This window comes from Monodelphis domestica, chromosome 1 (genome assembly GCF_027887165.1).
Source record: "Monodelphis domestica isolate mMonDom1 chromosome 1, mMonDom1.pri, whole genome shotgun sequence".
In the NCBI taxonomy this organism is placed as follows: domain Eukaryota; kingdom Metazoa; phylum Chordata; class Mammalia; order Didelphimorphia; family Didelphidae; genus Monodelphis; species Monodelphis domestica.
In genome coordinates, this window is record NC_077227.1 from 43883376 (window position 1) to 43908330 (window position 24955).

The 24955-nt window shown below is 35.4% G+C and overlaps 2 protein-coding genes across 3 annotated transcripts in view; both read left to right on the plus strand.

Annotated features, from left to right (window-relative positions):
- Positions 1-15160, plus strand: part of LOC100028620 (cytochrome P450 2C44-like) — a 34830-nt gene extending 19670 nt beyond the window's left edge. The window contains exons 6-9 of the mRNA XM_007478100.3: positions 3180-3321; positions 6309-6496; positions 12836-12977; positions 14692-15160. Coding sequence (XP_007478162.2) covers positions 3180-3321; positions 6309-6496; positions 12836-12977; positions 14692-14873 — 654 coding nt within the window. The 3' untranslated portion in view covers positions 14874-15160. The remainder of the gene's footprint in view (positions 1-3179; positions 3322-6308; positions 6497-12835; positions 12978-14691) is intronic.
- A 3314-nt stretch (positions 15161-18474) lies between these two features.
- LOC100028642 (olfactory receptor 13A1-like) lies at positions 18475-23410 on the plus strand. 2 transcript variants are annotated; one of them, XM_016428552.2, is made up of 2 exons: positions 18475-18509; positions 22489-23410. In XM_016428552.2, the coding sequence occupies exons 1-2, from the start codon at positions 18475-18477 to the stop codon at positions 23408-23410; spliced, it is 957 nt and encodes a 318-aa protein (XP_016284038.2). The 2 variants fall into 2 exon arrangements, with proteins under 2 accessions (XP_016284038.2, XP_001378623.2); XM_001378586.3 differs by lacking the exon at positions 18475-18509 and having other exon boundaries at positions 22478-23410.
- Positions 23411-24955: the final 1545 nt, after the last annotated feature.

The window sequence follows — 24955 nt, forward strand, 5'->3', positions numbered from 1 at the left end:
AATTTCTTTTTTTTTCCTTCTGATTATAGGATGGCAGGGCAGTTTTCCTTGATAATTTCTCTTAATATATTATCTGGTTTCTTTTTGCTCTTGGTTTTCAGACAGTACAATCATTTTTTAAATTATCATTTTGAAATCTATTTTCCAGGTCATTTATTTTTCCATCAAAAAAAATCATTATTTTATTCTTTTTGCTTTTGTTTGTTTATTTCTTGAAGCCTGCTGGAGTCATTACTTTTCTACTTGTTGAATTTCTAATTTTTAAATAACTATTTTCTTGAGTGAGCCTGTGTTTTTCCTTTTCCATTTGGCTTCTTCTACTTTTTAAATATTTGTTTTCTTCAGGAACTTTTTGTACTTCCTTTCCCATTTGACCAACTCTTTTTTTTAAGAGTCATTTTCTTTGGAAAATGTTTTGATATTTTTTCCCATTTTTTTTCATTTCCTTTAAAAAGCCCTTGATCCTTTTATTAGGTTTTCTGCATTAGTCTCATTATTCCCTCAATTTTTCTTTATTTCCCGTGTTTTGTTTTGTTTTTTTGAAATCTTTTTTTGAGTTCTTCCTTTAGATCTTTTGGGACCTGCGACTAATGTATATGTTTTCCTTCATGTTTCATATGCAGCTGTTTTGTCAGTGCTGACTTCTTTCATGTTTGTATCTTAAATTTCCCTGTCATCAAAGTAATTATCTCAAATCACATTCATTTTTGTTTGTTTTTTGTTCATTATTTCCAGGTTTAGTTTGCAATTTCTTTATACTATTAATAAAGTTGATCCCTGTTTGTGAATTGAAGAGAATGGTATCCCATGCTTCTTGTTCTGAGGCTTGGGGCTTTACTTCTGGTTTGCCCCAATCCCTGGGATTTAGGTGCTGATAGAGGATCTTCCTGCTGGCTTGCATAAGTGAGAAGTCTCACTGCTCTCTTGCACTGGTGAGAAACTTCACTGCTGGCTTGTATGGAAGACAAAACCTTCCTGCTATATACTTGCAGGAGCAGAGAGTGCTGGACAGCTCTGGAGAAAGAATCTGACTGCTGGTCAGTCCCAAAGAGAGAAGCTTTGCTGTTGGCCAACCTCCAGAAACAGACTTAATTCTTGTTAGCTCTGGGAGTAGAGCTTCATGGCTGTTCAGCCCCAGTGTTAGAGCCTGAAGGAGGCTTGTGTCATGTTGAGGTCTCACTGCTGATGGGGGGGGGGAAGGGGAAGTAAGGTCTCATAGAGACCACAGAGGTGATTTGCTCCTCCTGGGTTCTGCTTTGCTCCCCTCTGACCCAAGTGATGCAGACCTCTTCTGCTGGTCCCTCAGGCTGCACTGGTCTGGGAAGCTGGTTCTTGCCTCCAAAATTGTGTGTAAAGCTTTTGTTTAGTCTTATTTGGAGGGAAATTTGGGAGGGCTGATGAGGGTGGCTTAATTACTTGTCCATGTTGGCACCAGAAGCCCAGTAGCATAAATTCTGGCAAAATAGTTCTAAACAATTTCTTTAATTTCTTATTAGTTGATTAAATTCACTCCATTTTTAGTACTGATGATTTGGTTTTCTTTTTTAATCAAGTAATAAGTTACTCATTTATCTATTTTATTAATAATCTAGCTGTCCCAATTTTGTTTATTAATTTAGTGTATTTTTTGTTTTTGCTTTTGCTAATTTCTCCTTTGATTTGTGGATTTTCTACTTTGATGTTTAATTATAGTTTTTAAACATGTTTGGTTTAATTTTTAAATAAATGAATGTTCAATTCATCTTTTGGTCTTTTTTCTCTTTTACTGTTGAAAATGTTTAGAAATATCAATTTTCCCCTAAAGACTTCAAAGATTTGAGATGTTTCTTATTATCATCATTATCTTTAATGAAATTATTGACTTCATGATTTTTTCTTTATTCCTTGCATTCTTCATTTTAAATCTTTGTTTTAAAGGTCTTGTCAATTAGAATTTTATTTTATTCAGGATTAAAAGAGATGCATTTATTATTTCTGATTTTATGGATTTTTGAGGCTTATATGCACTAATACATACATTTTCAGTTTTGTGGAATTATCATGAACAGCTAAATTACAAACGTTCAATTCCCATTCAGTATTTCCTTGAAATCTATCACATGTCTCCCTTCCTCAAGTCTCTCCCTCTTGACTTAGCTGTCAAAATGACTTCCCTAAAATGCAGGTCTGATCAAGTCACTCCACTACTCAGTAAACACCAATAACTCTGTATTATCTCTAAAAATCAATTATAAGGTACTTTGTTGAATTCTCAAAACCCTTCATAGCCTTTCCCTCCCTAGAACTGTTCTGTTGTTTTGAACCCTCCCCACATCCACACATTTTGCTTCCCTAGCCCCCTTCCTGCTCCTCAAACAAATAAAAACAGTTCCAGGTAGAGATTCAGCTCATTTTTGTTGGTTGTCTTCAGTGCATGAAATGTTTTGCCTCCTGGCTTTCTTCAAGTCTCAGCTAGAATTCCACTTTCTATAGGAATCTTTTTTAATGTCCTTTAATTTTATTGTCTTATTTCCATTGATTATTTCCAATCTGTAGTTAAGATAGTTGACTTACATATAGTTCTTTCATGTTATTTCTCCCATTAGACTATGAGCTTCTTGAAAGAAATATCTACTTTTTAGTCCCTTTTTTTGTTTCATTAGTGCTTAGCACAGTGGTTCACACAAAGTAGTCACTTAACAAATGTTTATTGGCTGATGAGCATAATATATGGAGAGTTCATGGAAAAGACATTATCTCCAAGGTAGAAAGTTAATAATTCAAGTCAAATAGTCTGTATTAAATGGTTCCTATGAACTCAAAATCAAGGTTCCAAGAGGAACTAACTAACTAATCAGAGGATGGAGCCCCAGGACCTTAGTTCAGAAGAATGTAGAAGTCAAAGTACATGCTGTACCAAAGAATAGGAAGGCTACTAGGGTGTGGAGTACAGTCAATAGTAGAGGTAGAGAGGATATTCTAAGACGGAAGGTAAGGATTTAAAAAGAGAGAGAATGTTAAGAATGGTCGGGCAAAGGGGGAAAGGAACTAAAGTCAAGCTTCTTTCCTCCTAGTTAGTGTCTATTATTGGCTTTATGGTGATTTCTTTTTAATTATTCCAATCCTATTTATATATTATTTATTCATTCATGGCTTTATTCATTTGTTTGTTTCTTTATTGCTCCCTAAACAATCTTTAGGAGCAAAAGAATCCAGATTCTGTATTTGACATGGAAAATCTGGCAGCAATAGGAGTAGATTTATTTGGTGCTGGAACTACAACAACCAGTACCACTTTGGCTTTTAGCCTGTTTCTCATCCTGAAGCACCCAGAGGTACAAGGTAAGATAAAATACACAATGCTTTAGTATTAAGACCAAAGGTTCCTATTTAAGATGTCTAACCCAGATTTAAGTAGAAACCAGCTTAACACTTTAGCACTACTCTCAAACAAAATTGCAATTAAAGAATGGGGTCCCTCTGTGAAGCAGAATAAGTAATGCGCTCAGTAAAGGAGAAAAGGATAAATAGGGAAGGACTGACCCAATACTCAGGGCACAGCTGCTGACTCTTGCACTTAGCACAATCACTATATTTTCCACAAAAGCAACTATTTTTTTGTAACATCTTCCATATATGCCTCTTCTTCTCCTCTAATACTGCCACTGATTTGGTTCAGGATCTTTTCCCTATAAGACCACCACTATTTCAATACCCTACTGGTTTGTCTTCCTGACTCAAGTCCCCATACCAATTCACCTATTCTTTGGTGGCAAATTGATCTTTCTAAAGCACAGGTCTGACCATGTTACTCCCCTATTCAACAAATTCTGGTGGCTCCCTATTTCCTCCAAAATCAAATATAAAAATCATTTGTTTGGCTTTTTAAAATCCTTCATAACCTGGAACCCTACCAGTCTTCTTACACCTTACTTCCCTCCATGAATTCAATTATCCAGTGACATGGGTCTCTTTGCTTTTCCATGAAAAAACCCAACCCTCCATTCATGGGCTCAAGGCATTTTCATTGGCTATCTCTCCATCCTGGAAGACCTTTCCCTGCTCATTTCTGCCATCTAGTTTTCTTGGCTTCCTACAAATATCAGCTAAAGTATTGCCTTCTGCAAGAAGCCTTTCTCATTTGTCTTTAATCATAGTTATTTCCCTCTGAGGTTATCCCTAAATTATCTCTTACATATTTTGCTTATATAAAATACCTGAGACATGTTTTTATTTAATAAATTCTAGTTGACTGAATTCTTACATGTGAATACAGAGCAACAATTGGGAGGTTGAGGAAAAGTATCAAGTAAAATGTGATACTTAAACTTATCTTGAAAGATGTAAAGATCAAAATTAATATGCAATAACTATTATATTTTAAAAGTTTTATTAATAATGACTAAAGTAAAAGAACTACTTAAAACCTAGCCCAATCTAGAGAGAAGAGTTTGAGGGAGGAGTTACAGCAAACTTAAAATACAATATGTAAACTAATACAGAAAGGAGTTTTGGGTAATATAGTTTTTAGGGGTTCAAGAATTTCCAACTATACAAAAAAAGAGAGGTTCTATCCAGTAGAGGAAAAAGAATATATTTCAAATATGAGACTGCTCAAAAAAGGTAAATCAATGGAAGATAGATTGCCATTAGAGAGGAAGAGTGAGCGTAGCAGTTTAGCTATATTGTAGACTTAAGCAATGAGACTGAAAAGATAAGTTGTGAAGGGCTTAAAGACTGAGCAGAGGAATTTCTGTTCAATCCTGAAGGAACTCAGGAGTCACTACAGTTTACTGAACGGAGGAGTAATATGGCCACATTTTTTGGCCATTTTTACCAATTTTTGGATCATTGAAGGGCATTTCAATAGAAAAAATAGCAAGGACTATAGGTTAGTCTCATTTTCCCAGGAAATGGACATTTTTACATACTGTCAGTTTACAATATGGCATGCAAATGGCAGAAATGATGGAGGCTTTAACTCATGTAACCACAAAAATGTGGGTTTCAAGACTGTAAATTGCCAAAACCATAAAGATAATTTTTAGTGTCTTGATTTAAATCAAAAATAAGTAGTCGCCATGGGAAAATTCCCAAATATGAAAATACCCAAGTCAGCTGGGTTTATGGAGATTTTAATTAATACAAATGAAGGAAATTATGGAAAGGAAGAGAGAGAGAATAAGAGAAAATAGTAGGAAGGGCCTAGGCCTAATGGCCTAGGCCTGAGCCTTAAGAGACTAGTTAGTCTTTCATCACTCACCACAATATTTGTCCCAAGCAAAATTCCAGTCCTTCACTGAAATCCTCAATTCCTGAACTGAGTTCAGAGACCCAGCTCCTCCAAACTAACTCCAAACTCCAACTAAGTTCAGAGAGCCAGCTCCTTTTAAAGAGAAATTTCTCTTATGTCACCTCCCCTAAATTTTCACATCTACCAATCACAGTAGACGTTTTCCCCAGGACTGACCATTCTTAGTTCACATCTTTTGTTATCACCTTCTCTGAGTAGACTAAAACTTCATACCTCTTGCCTTTTGTAAGTTGCTTGACCTTTTTTAGTGATTAATTTAGCCTTTATAGGTACTTAGCACCCTTTTGTATTAGATCTAAAAATAGACCAGCTCAAGGTTCTAGCTTTACTATAAGTATGAGTTGGGGACTTTTCCTTGTTCAGTAAGGAGTTTACAACTTTATCTTCCACTAAGGCACTGTCTGAGCAGGGTGGAGTAATTTTAAAAGTGCCCAATACATTCCTGATCAAATATCTCCATTGTTTAAAATGGGGAATAGCTTAACCAAATCTTCTAAGGTATAGTCTGAGCAATTTTAAGATCCACACTCACTTAGGTATATAGTATGATATATTTGTAAGACAGCAAAGCACTTAAGAACTTCACAGTCAAAGTACCAAGAAATATAATTGGCCTACTTTAGATATGTATTACTAAATTTAATCAGTTTGATTAACCATAGGTTAACATTGCCATTGATGTGATCATTGTCAAATTAGTCTTCCTTGAAAAATCAGTCTATTACCCATCTATGGGAGAAGGAGTAAGAGTGTCCATTATGTTGTAGTGAAATGATCTTGGATTTAGAGTCAGGGGGTCTAATTTCCCTATTTTGCAAGTGAAAAATTTGCACTGATATCTAAGATTTTCTCTAGCTCTAAATTATATAATCCAATGAATACGATCAAGATCTTTCTCCCAATCTCCTAGGAATTTTGTTAGTCTACTTCCTGTTAATTGTATCTCTTTTATCTAACTCAATGTTCTCTGCTTTTCAGACAGCACAAAATTAATCATTTTTTTATGTCTACACAGATAAAATTCATGAAGAAATTGATCAGGTGATTGGACCACATAGAATTCCTTCCATTAAAGACAAATTGGAGATGCCCTACACAGATGCTGTGCTGCATGAGATACAGAGATACATTAATATTGCCCCTATTAGTATGCCCCATGAAGTAACACATGACACCCAATTCAGACAATACTTCATACCTAAGGTAAAAATGAGGAATATAATTAAAATATCCTACTCAAGTTAAAATGCATATTCCCTCTTGACTAGATGACTACATGTACATATTTCAGCAATTGTCATAAAGTGAGAACCCAGCATGGATACCCTACTGCAGTGATGGTGAACCTTTTAGAGACCTTAGAGACCAAATGCCTAAACTGCAACACTTATGTCTCATGTGAGCCATCCACCTTACCCTAAACAGAGGAGGGAGGAATCACTCCCATTGGGCTGCTGGACAGAGGGACAGGTCATGTCAAATATCCTCAGGTACATGTGGAGAGGGGGGAAGGGTGCAGACCTCTCTGGCATGCTCAGGCATGTATGCCATAGGTTTGCCAGTATGGCATGAGTCTGAGATCTTTATTTTACCATTTGGGAGCACTTGGTGGTTGACTTATCCAAGTTTATGTAGCTAATATATGCCAGACTAATTAATAATGGAAATTTAAGGTAAACATATGTGCATTTTTCCTGCCCAGGTGCTTGCAGAAATATAGTCATAAATGTTTGTTACTAGGGAAAGTATCCAAATGTAAAAACCCCCACTTTTTAAATTCTCATAGTTAGTAAACAAAACTAACTAGTAAATACTGGAACACATCACTGTTGTTTTCTGACTCTGAACCAGTTTGTGGAGCCCATGGGCTTCAGATTTGGAAGATATCAATCAAGGCTTATTCCAGATCAGATGTCTCTAGCTCAGCCTACCTTGCTGCAGCTTGCTAGCTGGAGCCTTCTTCTGACAACAATGAATGTACAAACAAACATCAGGCATTTATATAGCACCCTTATGTTTGCAAAGGATTTTACAAATGTGACTTCATTTTCTCCTCACAACTAGTAAGGATTTGATGCAGGATTGAAACCCTAGTGTTCTTGTCTCCAGGTCCAGCATTATATCTATCCATTGCTCCACCTGGCTACTTCACGCAGAAGAGAGAACTCATTAGTCAGACCTTAGATAATACATATCAAGATGAAAAAAGAATTCTTTATTATTTCCTTAAGGATTCATAAGCTTTGTTTTCTGATGCAAAGTTCAGACTTATGAAGGCAGGAAACACAAGTACATATGTCATATCATATGCCATCATAAGATACAAATGGCTACTTGATAGATTTAAGAGGTCACATTATAGACAAAGGAGAGGAATAAGGTAAAAAAGAACTTATGCAACTATAGAGAGAAGAATATATTATCAGAAAAGAGATGGAGAGAATCATATAAGATAAAATTGAAAAGATTTTTACAAACAAAAGTAATACAGTTTAATTCAAAGGGAACAGTTAGCCAGGAAACCATCTTTGCAGGAAGTTTCTCTGATCAAGGCTTTATTTCCAAGATAAATTTAAAAACTAATTCAAGTATATAAGAATAAAAGCATTCCCCTCCATATGTATGGCAAAAAGATATTTTAAAAAACAATTGTCAAAAAAGAAAGTCAAACTATTATATGCTGTATTAAAATGAAAGAGATCATTAACAATAAGTGAAATTAGAAATAAAATAGCTCTAAGGTTCCATTTAACATCAATCAGACATTCACATATGAAATAAAAGGGAAATAACTAACGTTAGAGGAACTGCAGAAAATAGGCACATCATCCTCTATTAGGGAAGTTAATCCACCCAGGAAGGATAGGTTATAGGGGACTATGTGACTTTGCAAAAGGCTTTCACCATGTAAGTGTTATACTAGACATAAGAGAAAAAAATGTAACTGGAGTTAGCCCAAAAAAGAATGTGAATGACTACATAAAAAAGAGGAGTGATGATACAACTATGAGTATTGTCACATGGAGAAACAAAGATATGACTAGATTTCTGTAGAGAGAAGCATATGTAGTCTTGAACTCAGATGAGATGATCTTCAGGCCTGAAAGGAGGAAGAAGGAAATCAGTGATGTTGGTAAGAGGTACGTGGTAAGAGTATCATTGAATTTATGTAATTGGTTTTATAGGCAAGGGAACTGGAAACCTGGAAGATTCTAGCTTGTAATTAGGTAGTTTGAGAGAGACTTGGGCAACAACAGTCTATTGAAGGAAGTTCTGGCCTCCCAAATAGTGTTGCTTCAGTAACAGGCTATATGATCAGTATCAGAATCAGAACTGACTACTGATTCATTTTGGTGAATCAGTGGATAGATTGCTGAGCCTAAATTCAGGAAGACTTGAGTTCAAAGCCTCATTCAATCATTTACTAGCTTTGTGATGCCATGTTCACCTCTGTTTGCCTCCATTTTCTCAAATGTAAAATGAAGATTAAATAATAGAACCTACCTTTCAGGGTTGTTGTGAGGATCAAATGAGATAATACATGTAAAGTACTTAGCCTAGCTCATAGTAGGCACTATGTAAATGCTAGCTATCATCATCAGAGCATCCATGTCTGCACAAACATTTCTCAGGCTTCTGTGGGGCCTCAGGTGCCTTTTGAAAGGGGCTGAATTATATCACCTTTCTTTCAAAATGGAAACTAAAATAACCCTATGACTAAAAACAGAGGATGGGAAACTGACTAAAGGAATGAGAGCAAAAAAATAAATAAATAAGAAAAATTGCTTACAGAAGCCAAGACATCAGAAGGCAGAGTACAGAAGACTAGAGCTGAGAATCTGACCTAGCCAAGAGTCTAACAGAAGCTAAGACCAGATGCCTAGAGGTTCTTCTGTCTCTGTAGGAAGCTATTTGATTGGAGGAAAATCTTGTAGTTTAAAAGAGCTGATTGGAGAAAGGAACATCAGCTTTAGTTGGAAGAAAGTCGTCTTTGCTCTCCAATACCATCTACAACTTGTCATAAGTGAAGTTTCTCAAAGGCTTTCAAAAATTGGTCACTATTCCTTTCTACGACTCAAGAGAGAAAAACTCAAAGCTTATAGAGAGCAAAACTTGAACAGCTTTGAATGTTCTAGGATTAAAAGAAATTATTATCACTGAAAAATATCATATTGCTTTAGTATTAAGCTAAAAGAACAGGCCTGGGAAGATCTGTAGAATTAAGTCTTAAGACTGATGTTAAAAAGAACTTAAATATCATTCAGCAACTGAAGACTTGCAGAGAAATAGTTTATCTAGCAAGAAAGCAAAGAGTACTACTCTCACTTTGCAAGTGGGGTATACAATAGATTGTTTCCCTAAAGAGATTGCAGAGAGTCAGTAAACATCCTAGAGCTTCAGGCACATAGGTTTTCATACTCATGTTTCACATAGCTATGTTCATATGCATTTGTTAACTTTCGGGTCACATTAATTATGAGGAGCACTTGGAAATGTTGGTTCAGGTTTCTGGATGAATTGTTAAATTTTGATTATTTCTGCTTTCAACCTATACTTAGACTTTATTGTATTTCTTTATTTTGCCTTATTGTTTAAATATGTTACAGTTTAGAATAAATGGTATTGTAAAGGATGAGGGCCTAGCAGTATCATATTTTAAACTGTACTATAAAGCAATAATCATCAAAATAATATAGTACTGGCTAAGAGATGGATGGATGGATCAATGAAATAGACTAGGGGTAAATGACCTCAGCAAGCTAGTGTTTGATAAACCCAATGTTACAGACAAAAGAGTGGTTGCCATAAACTGTGAGCGCAAAAATATGGGTTTCAAGACTGTGAATTGCCCAAACTGTAAAGATAATTTTTAGTGTCTTGATTTTATATCAAAAATAAATGGTCGCCATGGGAAAAAATCCCAAATATAAAATACCCAAGTCAGCTGGGTTTTATGGAGATTTTAATTAATATAAATGAAGGAATTAAGGAAAGGGAAAGAGACAGAGTAAGAGGAAATAGGAAAAGGCTAGGGCCTAGGCCAATGGCCTAGGCCTTTTTCTTTAAGAGAGAAACTAAGTCAGTCTTTAATCACTCACCACAAGATCTTTCCCAGGCAAAACTCTAATGTTCAGAGAGACCCTCCAGTTCAGCTTCCTAAACTGAACTATTCTAAACTCCCTTCAACTGGTTCAGACAGTTCCTATTAAAGAGAAATTTCTCTTGTGACGCCTCCCCTAAATTTTCATGTCCACCAATCATAGTAGACGTTTTCCACAAGACTGACCATTCTTAATTCACATCTTCTTTTGTTAATTACCTTCTCTGGGTAGACTAAAACCTCACACCTCTTTTATTAAACGTGTTTGCTTGACCTTTTAGTGATTAATTTGACCTTCATAGGTCCTTAGCACCTTTTTGTATTAGATCTAAAAATAGACCTAGCTTAAGGGCTTGGCCTCACTATAAGTATGGGTTGGGGACTTTTTCATTGTTCAGTAAGTAGTTTTACAACTTTATCTTCCCCTAAAGTATGCCTAAGTATAGATGGAGTAATGTAAAGTTCTCAATACATTCCTGACCAAGTACCTCCATTGTTTAAAATGGGGAATAACCTTAACCAAATGTTCTAAGGTGGAGTCTGAGCAGTTTTAAGATTCACACCAAAGATCCCAGCTTTTGGAGCAAGAACTCACTAGTTGACAAAAGCTGCTGGAAAAATTGGAAAACAGTATGGAAAATTAGATTTAGATCAACATATTGCACCCTATACCAAGATAAAATGAGTAAATGACTTAAATATAGAGTGAAATCATAAATAAATTAGTTGAATATAGAATAGATTACCTGTCAGATTTATGGGAATGGAAGGAATTTAAAGTCAAGAGAAGGATAGGGAACATTACAAGATATAAAATTAATCATTTTGATTACATTAAATTTAAAGGGTTTGTACAAACAAAACCAATGCAACCAAAATTAGAAGGGAAGCAACAAACTAGGGGAAAATTTTATAACAAAATTCCTGACAAAGATCTAACTTCCAAAATATATAAGTTAAATTTACAAGAAATCAAGCCATTCCCCAATTGACATATGATCAAGGGATATGAATAGGCAGTTTTCAGATGAAGAAATCAAAACTATCATTAATCACATAACCCCTTCTAATTAGAGAAATGCAAATCAAAACAACTCTGAGATACTACCTCAAAACTAGTGGATTGGCCAATATGATATCAAAGGACAATAAAAAATTATGGTGGATATATGACAAAATTGGGACACTAAAGCATTATTAGTGGAGTTATGAATTGAACTAACCATTCTGGAAGGCAATTTGGAATCATGCCCAAAGGGCTTTAAAATATTCCATGCCTTTTGATTCAGCTATTGCACTACTGGGTTTGTATACCAAAGAGATTAAAAACAATGCCTGTACAGAAATATTTATAGCTTCACTTTTGTGGAGGCAAAAAATTTGGAAAATGAGGACATGTCCCTCAATTGAGGAATGGCTAAACAAATTGTGGTATGTGATGGTGATGGAATCCTATTGTGCTATAAGGAGTGATGAACTGGAGGGATTCCATGTGAACTGGAAAGACCTCCATGCAGAGTGAAATGAGCAGAACCAGGAGAACATTGTACACAGTAACTGAAACATTGTGGGATGATCAAATGTAATGGACTTTGCTACTAATAGCAATGCAATGATCCAGAACAATCCCATGGAACTTATGAAAAAGATTGCTATCCACATCTAGATAAAGAACTTTGAGAATAGAAACACAGAAGAAAAACATGATTTATCACTTGTTTATATGGGTATATGATTTGGGGTTGTGGTTTTAAAAAGATGACTCTATTTACAAATATGAATAATATGGAAATGGGTTTTGAATAATAAGACATGTATAATCCAGTGAACTTGTCAGCTCTGGGAGGGGAGGAGGAAAGAGGGAAGGGAGAGAACATGAATCATGTAACCATAAAAAAATTCTAAAAATATAAATAAAATAATGTGATAAAAGAAAATTGGGGGGGCAGAATAAATGGTACTAGGGGCAGCCCAATTGAGAATTGAGAGTCAGGTCTGGAATTAGGAGGACCTGGGTTCAAATGTGACCACAGACACTTCTTAGCTGTGTGACCCAGGGCAATTCATCTAACCCCAACTGCCTAGCCCTTATCACTATTTCACCTTAAAACTGATACTTGTATCTATTCTAAGTCAGAAGGTAAGGGTTTTTTAAAGAATAAATACTGTTATTGTGAATGATCTGTGTAATGGAAGATAGACTCCAAGATTTATCATGTCCCTTTTCTTGCATATTGGCTGATCTTATAGATGTGAGGAGGTTGCTCAGAATTTAAACAGTTCAGCATTAAAATTTGTGATGCTATCAAAATGTTCACTCTTCATTGAATACTTAAGGAATTTGTTCAAATAATAGTAATCACTTATTAAGCAATGAATATGTGTACTGTGCTTAGCGTTGGACCAAGATATTCATCAACTTACTCTTTTCTCTGTTCCAGGGCACAATGGTGTTCCCTTTTCTCTCGTCTGTTTTGTTTGACCCAATAGAATTCCCCAACCCATACCAGTTTGACCCAGGGCACTTCCTGCATCAAGATGGAAGATTTAAGAATAGTGACTACTTTATGCCCTTTTCTATAGGTAAATGTTCTTTCTGAACTTTACTATCTCATCTAAAGGCGAAATGAAGTTTGCTCTACCACACCTCCTCCATTTGGATTGCTCCTCCTTAATGCAGTCTGAGGAGAAATTGCTAATGTCTTTCTACATCTGTCACTCCTGGTCACATGACTCCATTTTGTTTCTAGAACCACCATGCCTGGCTATTGCCTCAGAACACTTCAGCAAGCTAGCCTGGCCTCTCAGAGTACTTCCTGGTCCTTCTTTGTATGCCTGACTCTTAGAACAGGGACGGCACAGAGGAGGTGCTGAATAAATGCTTATTAGGTGACAAGCTAACTAATGCCACACTGTGGAAATTAGAGTGTATGAGGGAGAAGTATGAAGAGTTGTGTACCAAGATGTATTAATTTCTATGTCTAATGATCATATTTGACATGACTTTAACTGAGACAGGTTTCCTTCCATTTTTTCTCTCATTACACTCATCTTAAACTGTTTATCCGGGGGGCAGACGGGTAGCTCAGTGGATGAAGAGCCAGTCCCAGAGACGGGATGTCCTGGGTTCAAATCTGACCTCAGACACTTCCTAGCTGTGTGGCCCTGGGCAAGTCACTGGACCCCCATTCCCTAGCCTTTACCAATCTTCTGCCTTGGAACCAATACACAGTATTGATTCTAAGACTGAAGGTAAAGGTTTAAAAAAAAATGTTTATCTGATAGTCATCTTGGATTAATCAACTGCTCATTCATTCATTCAAATAAGAACATATTAAACAGCACTTAATATAGTATACATAATACATATGTGGAAAGGTAGTATGGTGTAGTAGAAAGAGCCAGTCTTAATGTCAATTTAGAATAAAGTCCTGCTTCTGATACATCCTGGACATGTAACTCTAAGCAAGTCATTTTATCTTTTATTCCACTTATTGGAAACCATGAGGTGCAAGAGTTACTTATTTATGGTAGTAGCAGAAATTTTCTTATTTAGGAAATTCATATAATGATAAAATCATGGATGTGAACTAAAAAGAGAAGGCATTGTGCTTGGCAAAAGATGATACTAAAAAGTAAATGAGGGGCAGCTTAAGAAAGCACAGTGGATAGAGAGCCACGTGTAGGGTTGGGAGGATCTGAGTTCAAATATGAGCTCACATGCTTCCTATGTAGTCCCAAGCAAAACTGCCAAGCCCTTGCCACTCTTCTAAATTTAGAATTGATATTGGTAGAGAAGGGAAATGTTTTTTAAAAAACATAAAAGAAACAAAGTCTATGATTTCTAGGAAGTCATAATTGATTGGGGGAAGAAAACATTAACATCAATGATCAAGATTAAAAAGAGAATATCATGAAAGCAAGAAGTTGTACTAATAATAATCCAATAGTTGGCTATTATGTACCCTTTTCAAGTTCCACTTATCTTATCTGATCTTCACAGCAACCCTAGGAAATGGGTGCTATAATTATCTCCATTTTACAGATGGGAAAAATGGGTCTTAAAGAAGTTAATTGACATGTGCAGGTACATAGCTATAAAGTGCCTGAAGTCATTTCCTAAATCAGTTTTTCCAGGTTCGAAGTCCAACACTCAAGTTCACTGTGCCACCTCACTTTCTGATTCAGTATTAACTAGGTACTCTTAGGGGTGCATCAGAGAAGATTTTCTAGGAATGGTGGTATCCTACTGAATTTTTACATGAAGTCCACTGAAAAGAATCTTGTCTTCTTTCAGGAAAACGGGCTTGTTTAGGAGAAGGCCTGGCCAAGATGGAATTGTTTTTATTACTGGTCACCATTCTGCAGAACTTTACCATCAAGAGCGTCATTGATCCAAAGGAAATTATAATCAAACCAATGTCTACTCGAGGTGTCTCTTGTCCTCCAAAATATCAACTCTGCTTTTTTCCCCGCTAAAGAAGAGCAAGTCACACATCCAATCCACCATATTGCTTTCTCACCAAGATTCTAATTCTCCCATGTCTTAAAACTAATCAACATTATTGAAGAGAAAGGCAATGATTATCATCATTTATCAACAGAATCTAATTCTTATACATATGTAAAAGCAAAGGCAATAGATTAAATAACTATGGTATATCTATGGTTAAAAGAAAATCTTGGGTGTCTTCAGGCTTTTAAACTATGCCACATGTTTGGGAAATTTTAGTTCATTAAAGGCTGATCTATTTGTTCACATTGGATTTCACTATGTGCCAAGATTCTTAATTTTTCTTTAAGAATGGTCTGTTGCTAAACAAAGAGAATATAGTTTGAGGTCTAAAGAGATGTCATGAAAAATTCTTAGATAAATATCAGAGATGCTACCAATAACTAGTAATCACTTGAGTCAATACCAAAACTTTGCAAAGTGGGGTTATCATGTCAAAAATAACCCAACAAATGGTCCTGAGGGTGGGCATATCAAATTGAATTCTTACAAGAAAATTACTGAGCAAAATTATGTCTCCTTTAGGGAAAGCAGGTCTTTCTAGCAGAGGGCATGGCTATAAGATGGAATTGTTTTTATCCCTGGTTATCATCCTGCACATTTCCCCCCTCAAGTTTATATTTGACTTAAGTAACTCAATACCATGCTCTACCAAGGTTATCAATGCTCCCAGACTACTAGGGAACTTAAAAAGTAATGCAAAGGATTCCACTGAGACCACAACATATCAAGAATCAGGCAGTGACTGACTTTGTTGTGAAATCCAACTCTGATATTCTTCTCTTGGGAGTAAATGTAGTCTCTAGATGACTTTTTTATAAGATAATGGTCAATCATAAGCATTTATGATGAGAATTATTCTATACTGATGATGGAGAATAGGGCTGGAATTAAAGAGAAAAATAAAGATATCAACTTGCAACTCTTTGTCATGGAGCAGGTGGAACTTCAGGAACATCAGAACTAGTAAACAAAAGGGGGGAAATGTTTTTTGGGGTTGACAGCTATGTGATCCTGGGTAAATCACTATCCTCCATTAGCCACAGTGTACCTTGAAGTGTAGACTGGAGGAGAGAGAATGCAGGTGGAAATAAGCACACAGAGTTTTAGGAGGTTCTAAGCAGTCTGTTTTGGTTAAAGCATAACCTTTGTGTAGAGAAGTAATAGGAGATAAAATATATGAGATAATAAAGTCAACTTACAAGGTACAGAAATAAGTGCTTAGTATATGTCAAAGTCAAGAAAGCAATGATGAAGCTCTCTGGCATCTCTAAGAAGTTATTAATTAGCAGGAGATAAGTGCACTCCTTTGTATTATTTTGGCGATGAAAGGACTGAATCAGGCCTGGACTTCAGATGACACAACTTATGGCAAAGAAACCATCCCCATCAAAGAAATCATTTCATATAATTACTCCTTTAGGGGCCACTTATATTATGAAGCATTGGGCAGTTTTCCCAAGTGTTTACCATGGAGGATGGAGAATATTTTCACAAATAATTACAAATTCAGGGTGAAACATGCTTAAATGTGAGTCAGTAGCTCTTATTGTGCCCTACCTACTTACAGGATAAGCTCAAAGTAGAGACTCTGTGACATTTCTTTGGATTCACACCTATATATATGCTCTGGTGTTTAACTGAGGAAGGGCTCAAACATGGAGAAGAGCTATTCAAAGGTAAATAAAAATTATCCTTTCAAAATTACTACTGTGGAGAAATAAAATTTTATATAGAGTAAAATATAACTTAAAATTATAAATATAAATATGATAAATAAAAATTATAGATATAGCATTCTAAATGTGTACACTAACTATGTTATTTACATCAAACAGCTAGCATTTAACTCAATTACATTATTTTTATTGAATTCTAAATGTCTCATCAATAAACACAACTAAATCAACTCAAATAGAAAAGCCAAAATCAATTTATATCATTGGGTTTCACTTCAAATATCAAAGTAACAGTCAGTTATGAAGCCATTGTTTTCTTTTTGGTTTGTTTCTCTTTCCCTAACTTTGTCCTTGGGCTCAGTGAGCTATATAGATTCGTTTTATTGTTTTAGGAGATGCTCTGGCTTGGGAGTCAGGCCATCTGGAATCTATATTAAGTTCCTCTCAAATTCCTCTACATAAATCACTATCTTTGGGGGGACTCAGTTCCTTCATAAGTAAAATGAGATAATTGAACTAGATGTTTTCCCAAGTTCCCTCCACTTCCAGATTTGTGATCCTATGAACATACACATCCCTTCTTCTCAATGGCCATCCAGCTGCCAGTTAAACACTGATAGTTATAGGGAAATCACTGCATAGCTCTTTCTATTTTCAGAATGCTTAGTAGGGACTTTTTTGCTCATATTAGTAATGGACAGTAATATTTTTATAAGCATGTAGTTTATGAAATACCATTTAGAATTCAATCCACTTATTTCTTAAAAGTAGAAAAAGCTTACAGGAAATTTTCAAAGGACTAGCCCAATAGAATATTCTCATTTGAGAATTTTGAGGGTTTTAGCTTATTTTTTAGCATAAAGAAATGAGGGATGGGGGGCGGGAGAGAGAAAGAGTTTTGCATTGAAACTCATGTATAAAATTGCCCAAGGTTATGTGGGAGAAAAAACATGGCTTCTCTGTACTTCTGCCTTCATTACATCCTTTGTTTGTTGCTGCTCATGTGTATTTGTATGTTTTCAGCATTTTTGTTTATAATATCATTGTAATCTGGCAAAGTATGCGAATGGAAATTGCCACATTCTCTGTCACAATAAGTCACTACTAGTGTTTATTTCAGGGAAGGTACCTTGGAGGTTATACAGGTTGGATAAAATTGATTTAGAAAACTGAAAAATGTTTTTGTGTGTTTGAATCAGTCATATATTATTATTGTTTTTACTTTTAAAGTTAGAAGCTACCAATAAAAATAAGTATCCAAATATGCAAAATTTAAAATTCTTATACATAATATTGAAAAGAAGCAAGGTGGAAAGTTAGTCTTTTAAATTTTTTTTAATATTTAAAAACCCTTACCTTCCATCTTGGAGTCAATACTGTGTATTGGCTCCAAAGCAGAAGAGTGGTAAAGGCTAGGCAATGGGGGTCAAGTGACTTGCCCAGGGTCACACAGCTGGGAAGTGTCTGAGGCCAGATTGGAACCCAGGACCTCCCATCTCTAGGAATTACTCTCAATCCACTGAGCAACCCAGCTGTTCCCTGAAAATTAGTCTTACAGGAAGAATGACCTGGGTTCAAGTTCTAGCACACTTGACCTTAGTCAAGAACTTTATGTTCTAGAAAATGATACATATTTCCTACTGTTCAATGCATATACATTTGATTGTTTTCTGTGTACTTGTTTATATATAGCTATTAAATTAAGTTTCTTCAGCATTCTCTTCAAATTCACAACTTTGTTTTTCAGTATCTTTTGTTTAATTAACTTAAGTTCCTTAGCTGAAATGTTCTAATCATTGCTCTCTATCCAGATTTTTGAAAAATAAGTAATTATTTTCTCATAAATTTAATTGCTACATAATTGGAAGCAAAAATGAGTACCACTGATATGATCTCATTAGTAACTGAAATGTTGATCCTAATGTTTTATTTTTCTTAACTTTAAGCTAAGCTTTGTCCTCTATAATCACTGCAATTGTGATTTTATATATTTACCTGAAGTATAGTTAATTTTAGTCTATTCTCATTATTCGTTAAGAAATATTAGGTATATACTTTATCCTCAACATTATGTTGACTTGTAGTTTTGTTAATATTCCAATTTTACCAGAGTTGAATTCAATCTAATTATATTCAATGCTTTATGTTCCTATCATCACTCTACTAATTGAAATCCCAAATATTTATCATATTTTCTTCATTAAAGAGAATCAGACAACTATAATTCTGTGCCTTCCAATTAAATCATGTTATTTCTATAGAAGATTAAAATTGATTAATTTCATTTTTGTTGCACAATTCTTTTTAACCATTTATTTTTGTCAGAAAAGATAGAAAATTTTATTTTAAATCACATTTTCTTTTCAAAGTTTCACACACATGAAACCATACAAAAATAAACAAATTTCTTAAAATCCATAATCTACTTCTATATGTTTTGAAAAACTATATTTCAATCTTTCTTTCAAGTATTTGCCTGGAATTTTTCACCACTATTTTGCCCTCATTTTCCAATCTTTAATACTTTTAATTTATTAGCAATAGCTTTGATCAACTGATTCATTTAAATATATCTTATTATTTCCTGTTCTTATTTTTCCTCAAATAAAACTGTATAATTCCATAGTTAATAAAATAAATTCTAGGAGCAGCTAGGTGGCTCAGTAAATTTAGAGCCAAGCCTAAGATAGGAGGTCCTAGGTTCAAATATGCCTTCAGATATTTCCTATCTATGTGTCCTTAGGCAAATCATTTAACCCCCACTGCCAAGCCCTTACCACTCTTCTGCCTTAAAACCAATACACAGTATTGATTCCAAGATGGAAAATAAAGGTTTTGAAATAAATAAATAAAATAATTCTCCTGTTTTATAACTTCTTCCTTAGTTATTAATCTAAAGTAACAACTCAAAATCATAGTCATAAAGGACAATTGACTTAAGCACCTAATTTTATGGTTTTCCATTTTCCCCAAGACCAACATATCATTGATACCCATGTCAAAAGCTACTTCTATTTTGGCCAACTATTCAATGAAATTCTGAAAGATATTCTGGATTTTTAGTGTTTAGCTGGGCAGAGGGACAGATGATATGAGAAATGTCCTCAGGTGCATACAGAGAGTGGGAAGGGAGCAGCCCCCTCTGGCATGCATTCCATACGTTTGCCAACATATATGAGAGCAAAGGATGGCATCAAAGAAATGTATGCTCCTAAAAGGAAATGATCTGGTATCTTGAGAGTGAGAAATAATTGATAGCCTGTGCACTGCACCACAATGCTTATGATAGAGAAGCTAGGTAAAGAGATCCCTATGACAAACTTCATGTGAATGAATGAAGAAAGATTTTAAGCACTCTCAGTTTGCCAACACTGGACTATGTATTCAAAACATAAATAGACAAGTGATATAGTCCCAAATTTAATGGAACTATATTTTAATTGGGGAAGGTAAAGGCCCAGTTGAGGGACAAATGGAAGGGCAAAGTGGTCCTAAGAGCTCAACTTCAGTGAAACTGATAAGAGCCAGGTGTCCTTCAGAGTACATTGTCAAAGGGGCACTTATGGATAGAGCACTTGGCTTGGAGTCAGGAGGACCTGGATTCAAATCTGACCTTAGACACGTCCTAACTCTGGGACTGGGCAATTCACTTAACTCTCATTGACTAGCTCTTACTGCTCTTCTGGCTTGTAACAAATGCACAGTATTGACTCTAAGACAAAAAGATAAGAGTTTTTAAAAGAGTACTTTAGCAAAGAGGCAGTTAGGTGGCTTTGTAGTTAGAGTGCCAGTCAGGAGGATTTGGGTTCAAATATGGCCTCAGATACTTCCTAACTTTGTGATCCTGGGTTAGTCACTTAACCTAGTCTTTATTGCTCTTCTCTCTTAGAACCAATACTTATATAAATTCTAATACAGAAGGTAAGAGGTTTTTTAAAGAGTCCACTGGCAAGTCAGTGAACATTGCCTAGGGAGTCTGGGCAACAAGGTGGAAAATGTCTGGACAATGTACAAGATTCAACAAAAAGACAGAGATGTTTAGGATATATTTAACAGGCAATGATGAGATATAGATCCATATGAGCATCTCCAATGCCTTGATACCACACCATTTATATAATGATGTTTCAATGTTTATTGAATTTAAATTACTACATATATGGAAAAGAGGGGTTTGCTTAAAGTTAGAGAGAAGGAATTCCATTTTGCCCATACTACTCCCATTCTTAGGAAGCTTGAAGATGTAGAGGACACACTTTTAAAGACTGGAGTCCAAAATGAGTAGAAGGAAGCTCTGGAAAGAACTGTTTACAGCTCTGTCCAATGTCACAGAAACATGACTTGATAAATTAGTTTTCTATTCCTGTTTTGTTCATAAAATGTCTGAGAGGGAAGCTAGCTAACACAAAGGATAGAGATCCAAGCCTTGAGTTGGGAGGGCATCATTTCAAATCTGACCTCTGATACTTCCTAGCTGTTTGAAAACTGAGCAAACCACTTAACCATAACTGCCTAGTCCCTACCAATTTTCTGTCTTAGAATGGACATTAAGACAGAAGGTAAGAGTTTAAACAAATAAAGAGCTTATAAACAAAAGGAAAAAATAGTGGTAGTAAATATAAGAATTTAAGAGGAATTGAGACTATAGTGGCCATGAAATGGAAATTGAAGGGATGTTCATTAATTGGAGAATGGATAAACAATTTGTGGTACATAATTGTAATGGAATACTACTGGACCATAAGAAATGACTAACTAGATGGTCACACAAAAACTGGAAAGGCTTATATGAAGTGATGCAAAGTCAAGTGAGCCGAATAAGAATAACAATGTACACAGTAAAAGCAATAATCTACAATGATCAAATGTGAATTATTTAACTATTATCAAAAAGGCAAGGATGTAGGACAACTCCAAGAGACTCATGATCAAAAAGGCTATCCATTGCCACAAAAGGAATTGATGGAAGTCTGAATGCAGATTTAAATACACCATTCTTTAGGATAAGAGATATCGAGCTAAGTGATTTGTTCAGTTACAAAACTGGAAATATCTAAGATAGGATTTAAAGCCAGATATTCCTGCTTTCAGGACTAAGCATCCTTCCACCTCTAACATTCCTTCATGAATTTTTCTCTGGTATAAACAATAAGTATCTTTTTCCCAATGTGATGAACATGGAAATATGTTCTTACAATGATAACATATGTACATCATCTGTCATACTACCTGCCATCATGGGAAGGATAGAAAGGAGGGAGAAAACAAACATGGAAAAATGTAAGAAAAAAATTATTTAAAATTGTATCAACGTTAAAAAGGAATGAGATGAAAACAAAATAAAAAAGAGGTTTTAAAATTTGATTTTGATGCAATAATAACTAACATTTATATAGTATTTTAAAGCATGCAAGGCCCTTTTCATGAATTAAATTCTGTAGCCCCCAGAGCACTCCAGTAAGTGCTGTTGTTATTATCCTCGTTTTTACAAATGAGGATGAGAGATGTCAAATTAAGTGATTTGTTTAGTTACAAAACTGCAGATATCTGAGATAGGATTTAAAACCAGATATTCCTGCTTCCAAGACTAAGCATCCTTCCAACTCTAACATGCAGTCTCTCAAGAGAAATTAGTGATTTTGTTAAGCATGAAGGAAAACTAGGTTATGCTTAACAACCACATTGCGAAGTTAGTTTAGTAGGAAAATAAAATCTGCTCCTTTGTATAAGACCTTATCTGTTTTATTGCTCCTAAAATTATGTCAATTGTTAAGCAAAGCTATATTAGACCTTAATCAAAATCTTTCACTTCTTTTTCAAGGTCAAGTAGCACATGCAACTGCCCATAATCTGAGAGTCTTCTGTATGACCCAGAAAACCCTCTCAGACCAATGGCCAAAAGAAACCAGACTCAGGTGACTGAGTTCATCCTCCAAGGCTTCTCTGAGCATCCTGAGCTCCAGATCCCCTTATTCAGCTGTTTTCTCTCGTTGTATGTGGTGGCCCTGACAGGTAATGTCCTGATCATCATAGCCATTGTGCTTAATACAAACCTTCACAGCCCCATGTACTTTTTCTTATTCAATTTGGCTATTATGGACATCATCTGCACCTCCTCCATTCTTCCCAAAGTTTTGGACGGGCTACTCTCAGAGAAGAACATTATCTCCTATGTGAGTTGCTTGGCCCAGCTCTACTTTCTCACTTGGGCTTTATCATCTGAGTTGCTTCTTTTTACAGCAATGGCATATGACCGATACGTAGCCATCTGCCATCCCCTACATTACAGTACCATGATGAGCAAGACACTTTGTAGTATGTTGGCAGCTGGAGTTTGGGGCATCTGTGCCTTCAATTCCTCTATACATACAGGTCTAATGACACGATTGTCCTTCTGTGGACCCAATGTGATTACTCATTTCTTCTGTGAAATCCCCCCTCTCTTGTTGCTTTCCTGTACCTCAACCTACATAAACAGTGTCATGACTGTCTTGGCAGATGCTTTTTATGGAGTATTTAACTTCCTTCTGACGCTGGTGTCCTATGGCTTTATTATTTCTAGCATCCTTAAAATCAGATCTGTAGAAGGGAAGAAGAAAGCCTTCTCCACCTGCTCTTCCCATCTCATTGTGGCATCCATGTATTATACTGCTGTGTTCTATGCCTACATAAGCCCAGTTGCAAGCTATAACCCAGAGAAGAGTAAGTTGGCTGGTGTGCTTTATTCTGTGTTGAGTCCCACCTTGAATCCCCTGATCTACACTCTGAGGAACAAGGAGGTTAAACAGGCCCTCAGGAAGCTCTTTCCTTTCTATAGAAATTAAATGATATAGAACTTGAAAAGAATAGACTTGTAAAAATTGGCCTTTCCATGCTGTACCAGATAACTAAATCTTGTCTCTATTATTCTGCCAAAAAGATATAGTTATATAAAAATAGAATTTAGAAATGGTGAGTAGTGAGGTAAAAATAAAGTATTGTCAGAGAAAAGAGCAGGAAGAGGCCACATTCAGGAGGTGGTAATCAGGGAAATCTGTTCTCCAGGTTGTCAGAGAGAATGAAGTACTCCTTGAAAGAAAATGAGCAGGACTTGAAAGATAAAAACATGGCGGGGGGGGGGAATAATCAAAAAACATAGATGGAAGCAAAACCTGTGTAAAAAGTTTGGAGGGTAGAAGAAAATGACAACTCAAAAAGCAAGGTAAAATGACTATCTGAGGGAATGTTACTAGTATAATAATATAGAAAAATATTATGAAAAAAATAAAAGAAAGGCATATAAGGAAAGTAGGTCTTTGTTAGTATGCTGAATGGTCTAAAAATGTCACTGAAAGAAGAAAGAAAAGGAAAAGGACAATTGTACAGTTAGATATAAAAATGAATTTATTTCTGAAGAATGGTGAGTTAACTCCTCTGGGGAAAAGAAGATCTGCTTGCCTTTTTGAAATAATAAAGGATAAGTATAAACTCTGGCAATTGAAATATCATTTAGGAGGGATCAGAAAGGAATAGTGATTCCTAGTGACTCAGCTAAGGAGTAATGAATAGGGTATCTTTCAAACAGATAGCAATAAGGTAATGTTATCAGAGACCTGTGGCTCCATGACTAAAACAAAACAGAAAATCCCCCAATGTTTTTATAAGTTAATTACTATTGAACAAATTTAGTGGTTTTCATTATATAAGTGAGATCATTTGAAGGAACAGACAAAGCATAACCAAAAATTATAAAGTACTTAATGAAAAACTGAAGAACATGGGGCACAACTGTTTTCTTTTTTGATATCGTTTTGACACATTGAAAGCTGTATTACTGCAGAAGAAAAAAAATTATTTGGAAATGAATTAATGAATTGAATTGCCTGAAGTTAGCATAATTAGTAATTGGCCAGACAAACATTTCAACTCGAAATCTTTGACTCTATTCTTCTGAATTCTTTCTCCTCTCTTTGCTCACTCTTGATTCTCCTATGACCTGTTTGACTTTTCTGTCTCAAGTACCTATTTCTGAATCATGGCCTCGATCATGATTACTAACTGTGTGTACCAAATGCTATCTTCTGAACCCTATTTCATCTCTGTCCATACTTACTGTGTAAGCAAACCCATCAGCTCTCATGAATTTATTATCTCTATATACATAACACCTAAGTTCTATATTTTTTGTCCTATTTTCCCTCTTCAAATCTTATCTTTTCTTAGCCTACCTTTTGAACATTTCAAAAATTGATGACCTATAGGCATCACAAATTCAGTATGCCTCAAAATAGAATTCATTATCTTTCCTCAAAAATATATTCCTATTCCAATTATCTCCATTTTTCTTGAAGAAATAAAATTCTATCCTTCTAAGCACTGAGGATCACAGT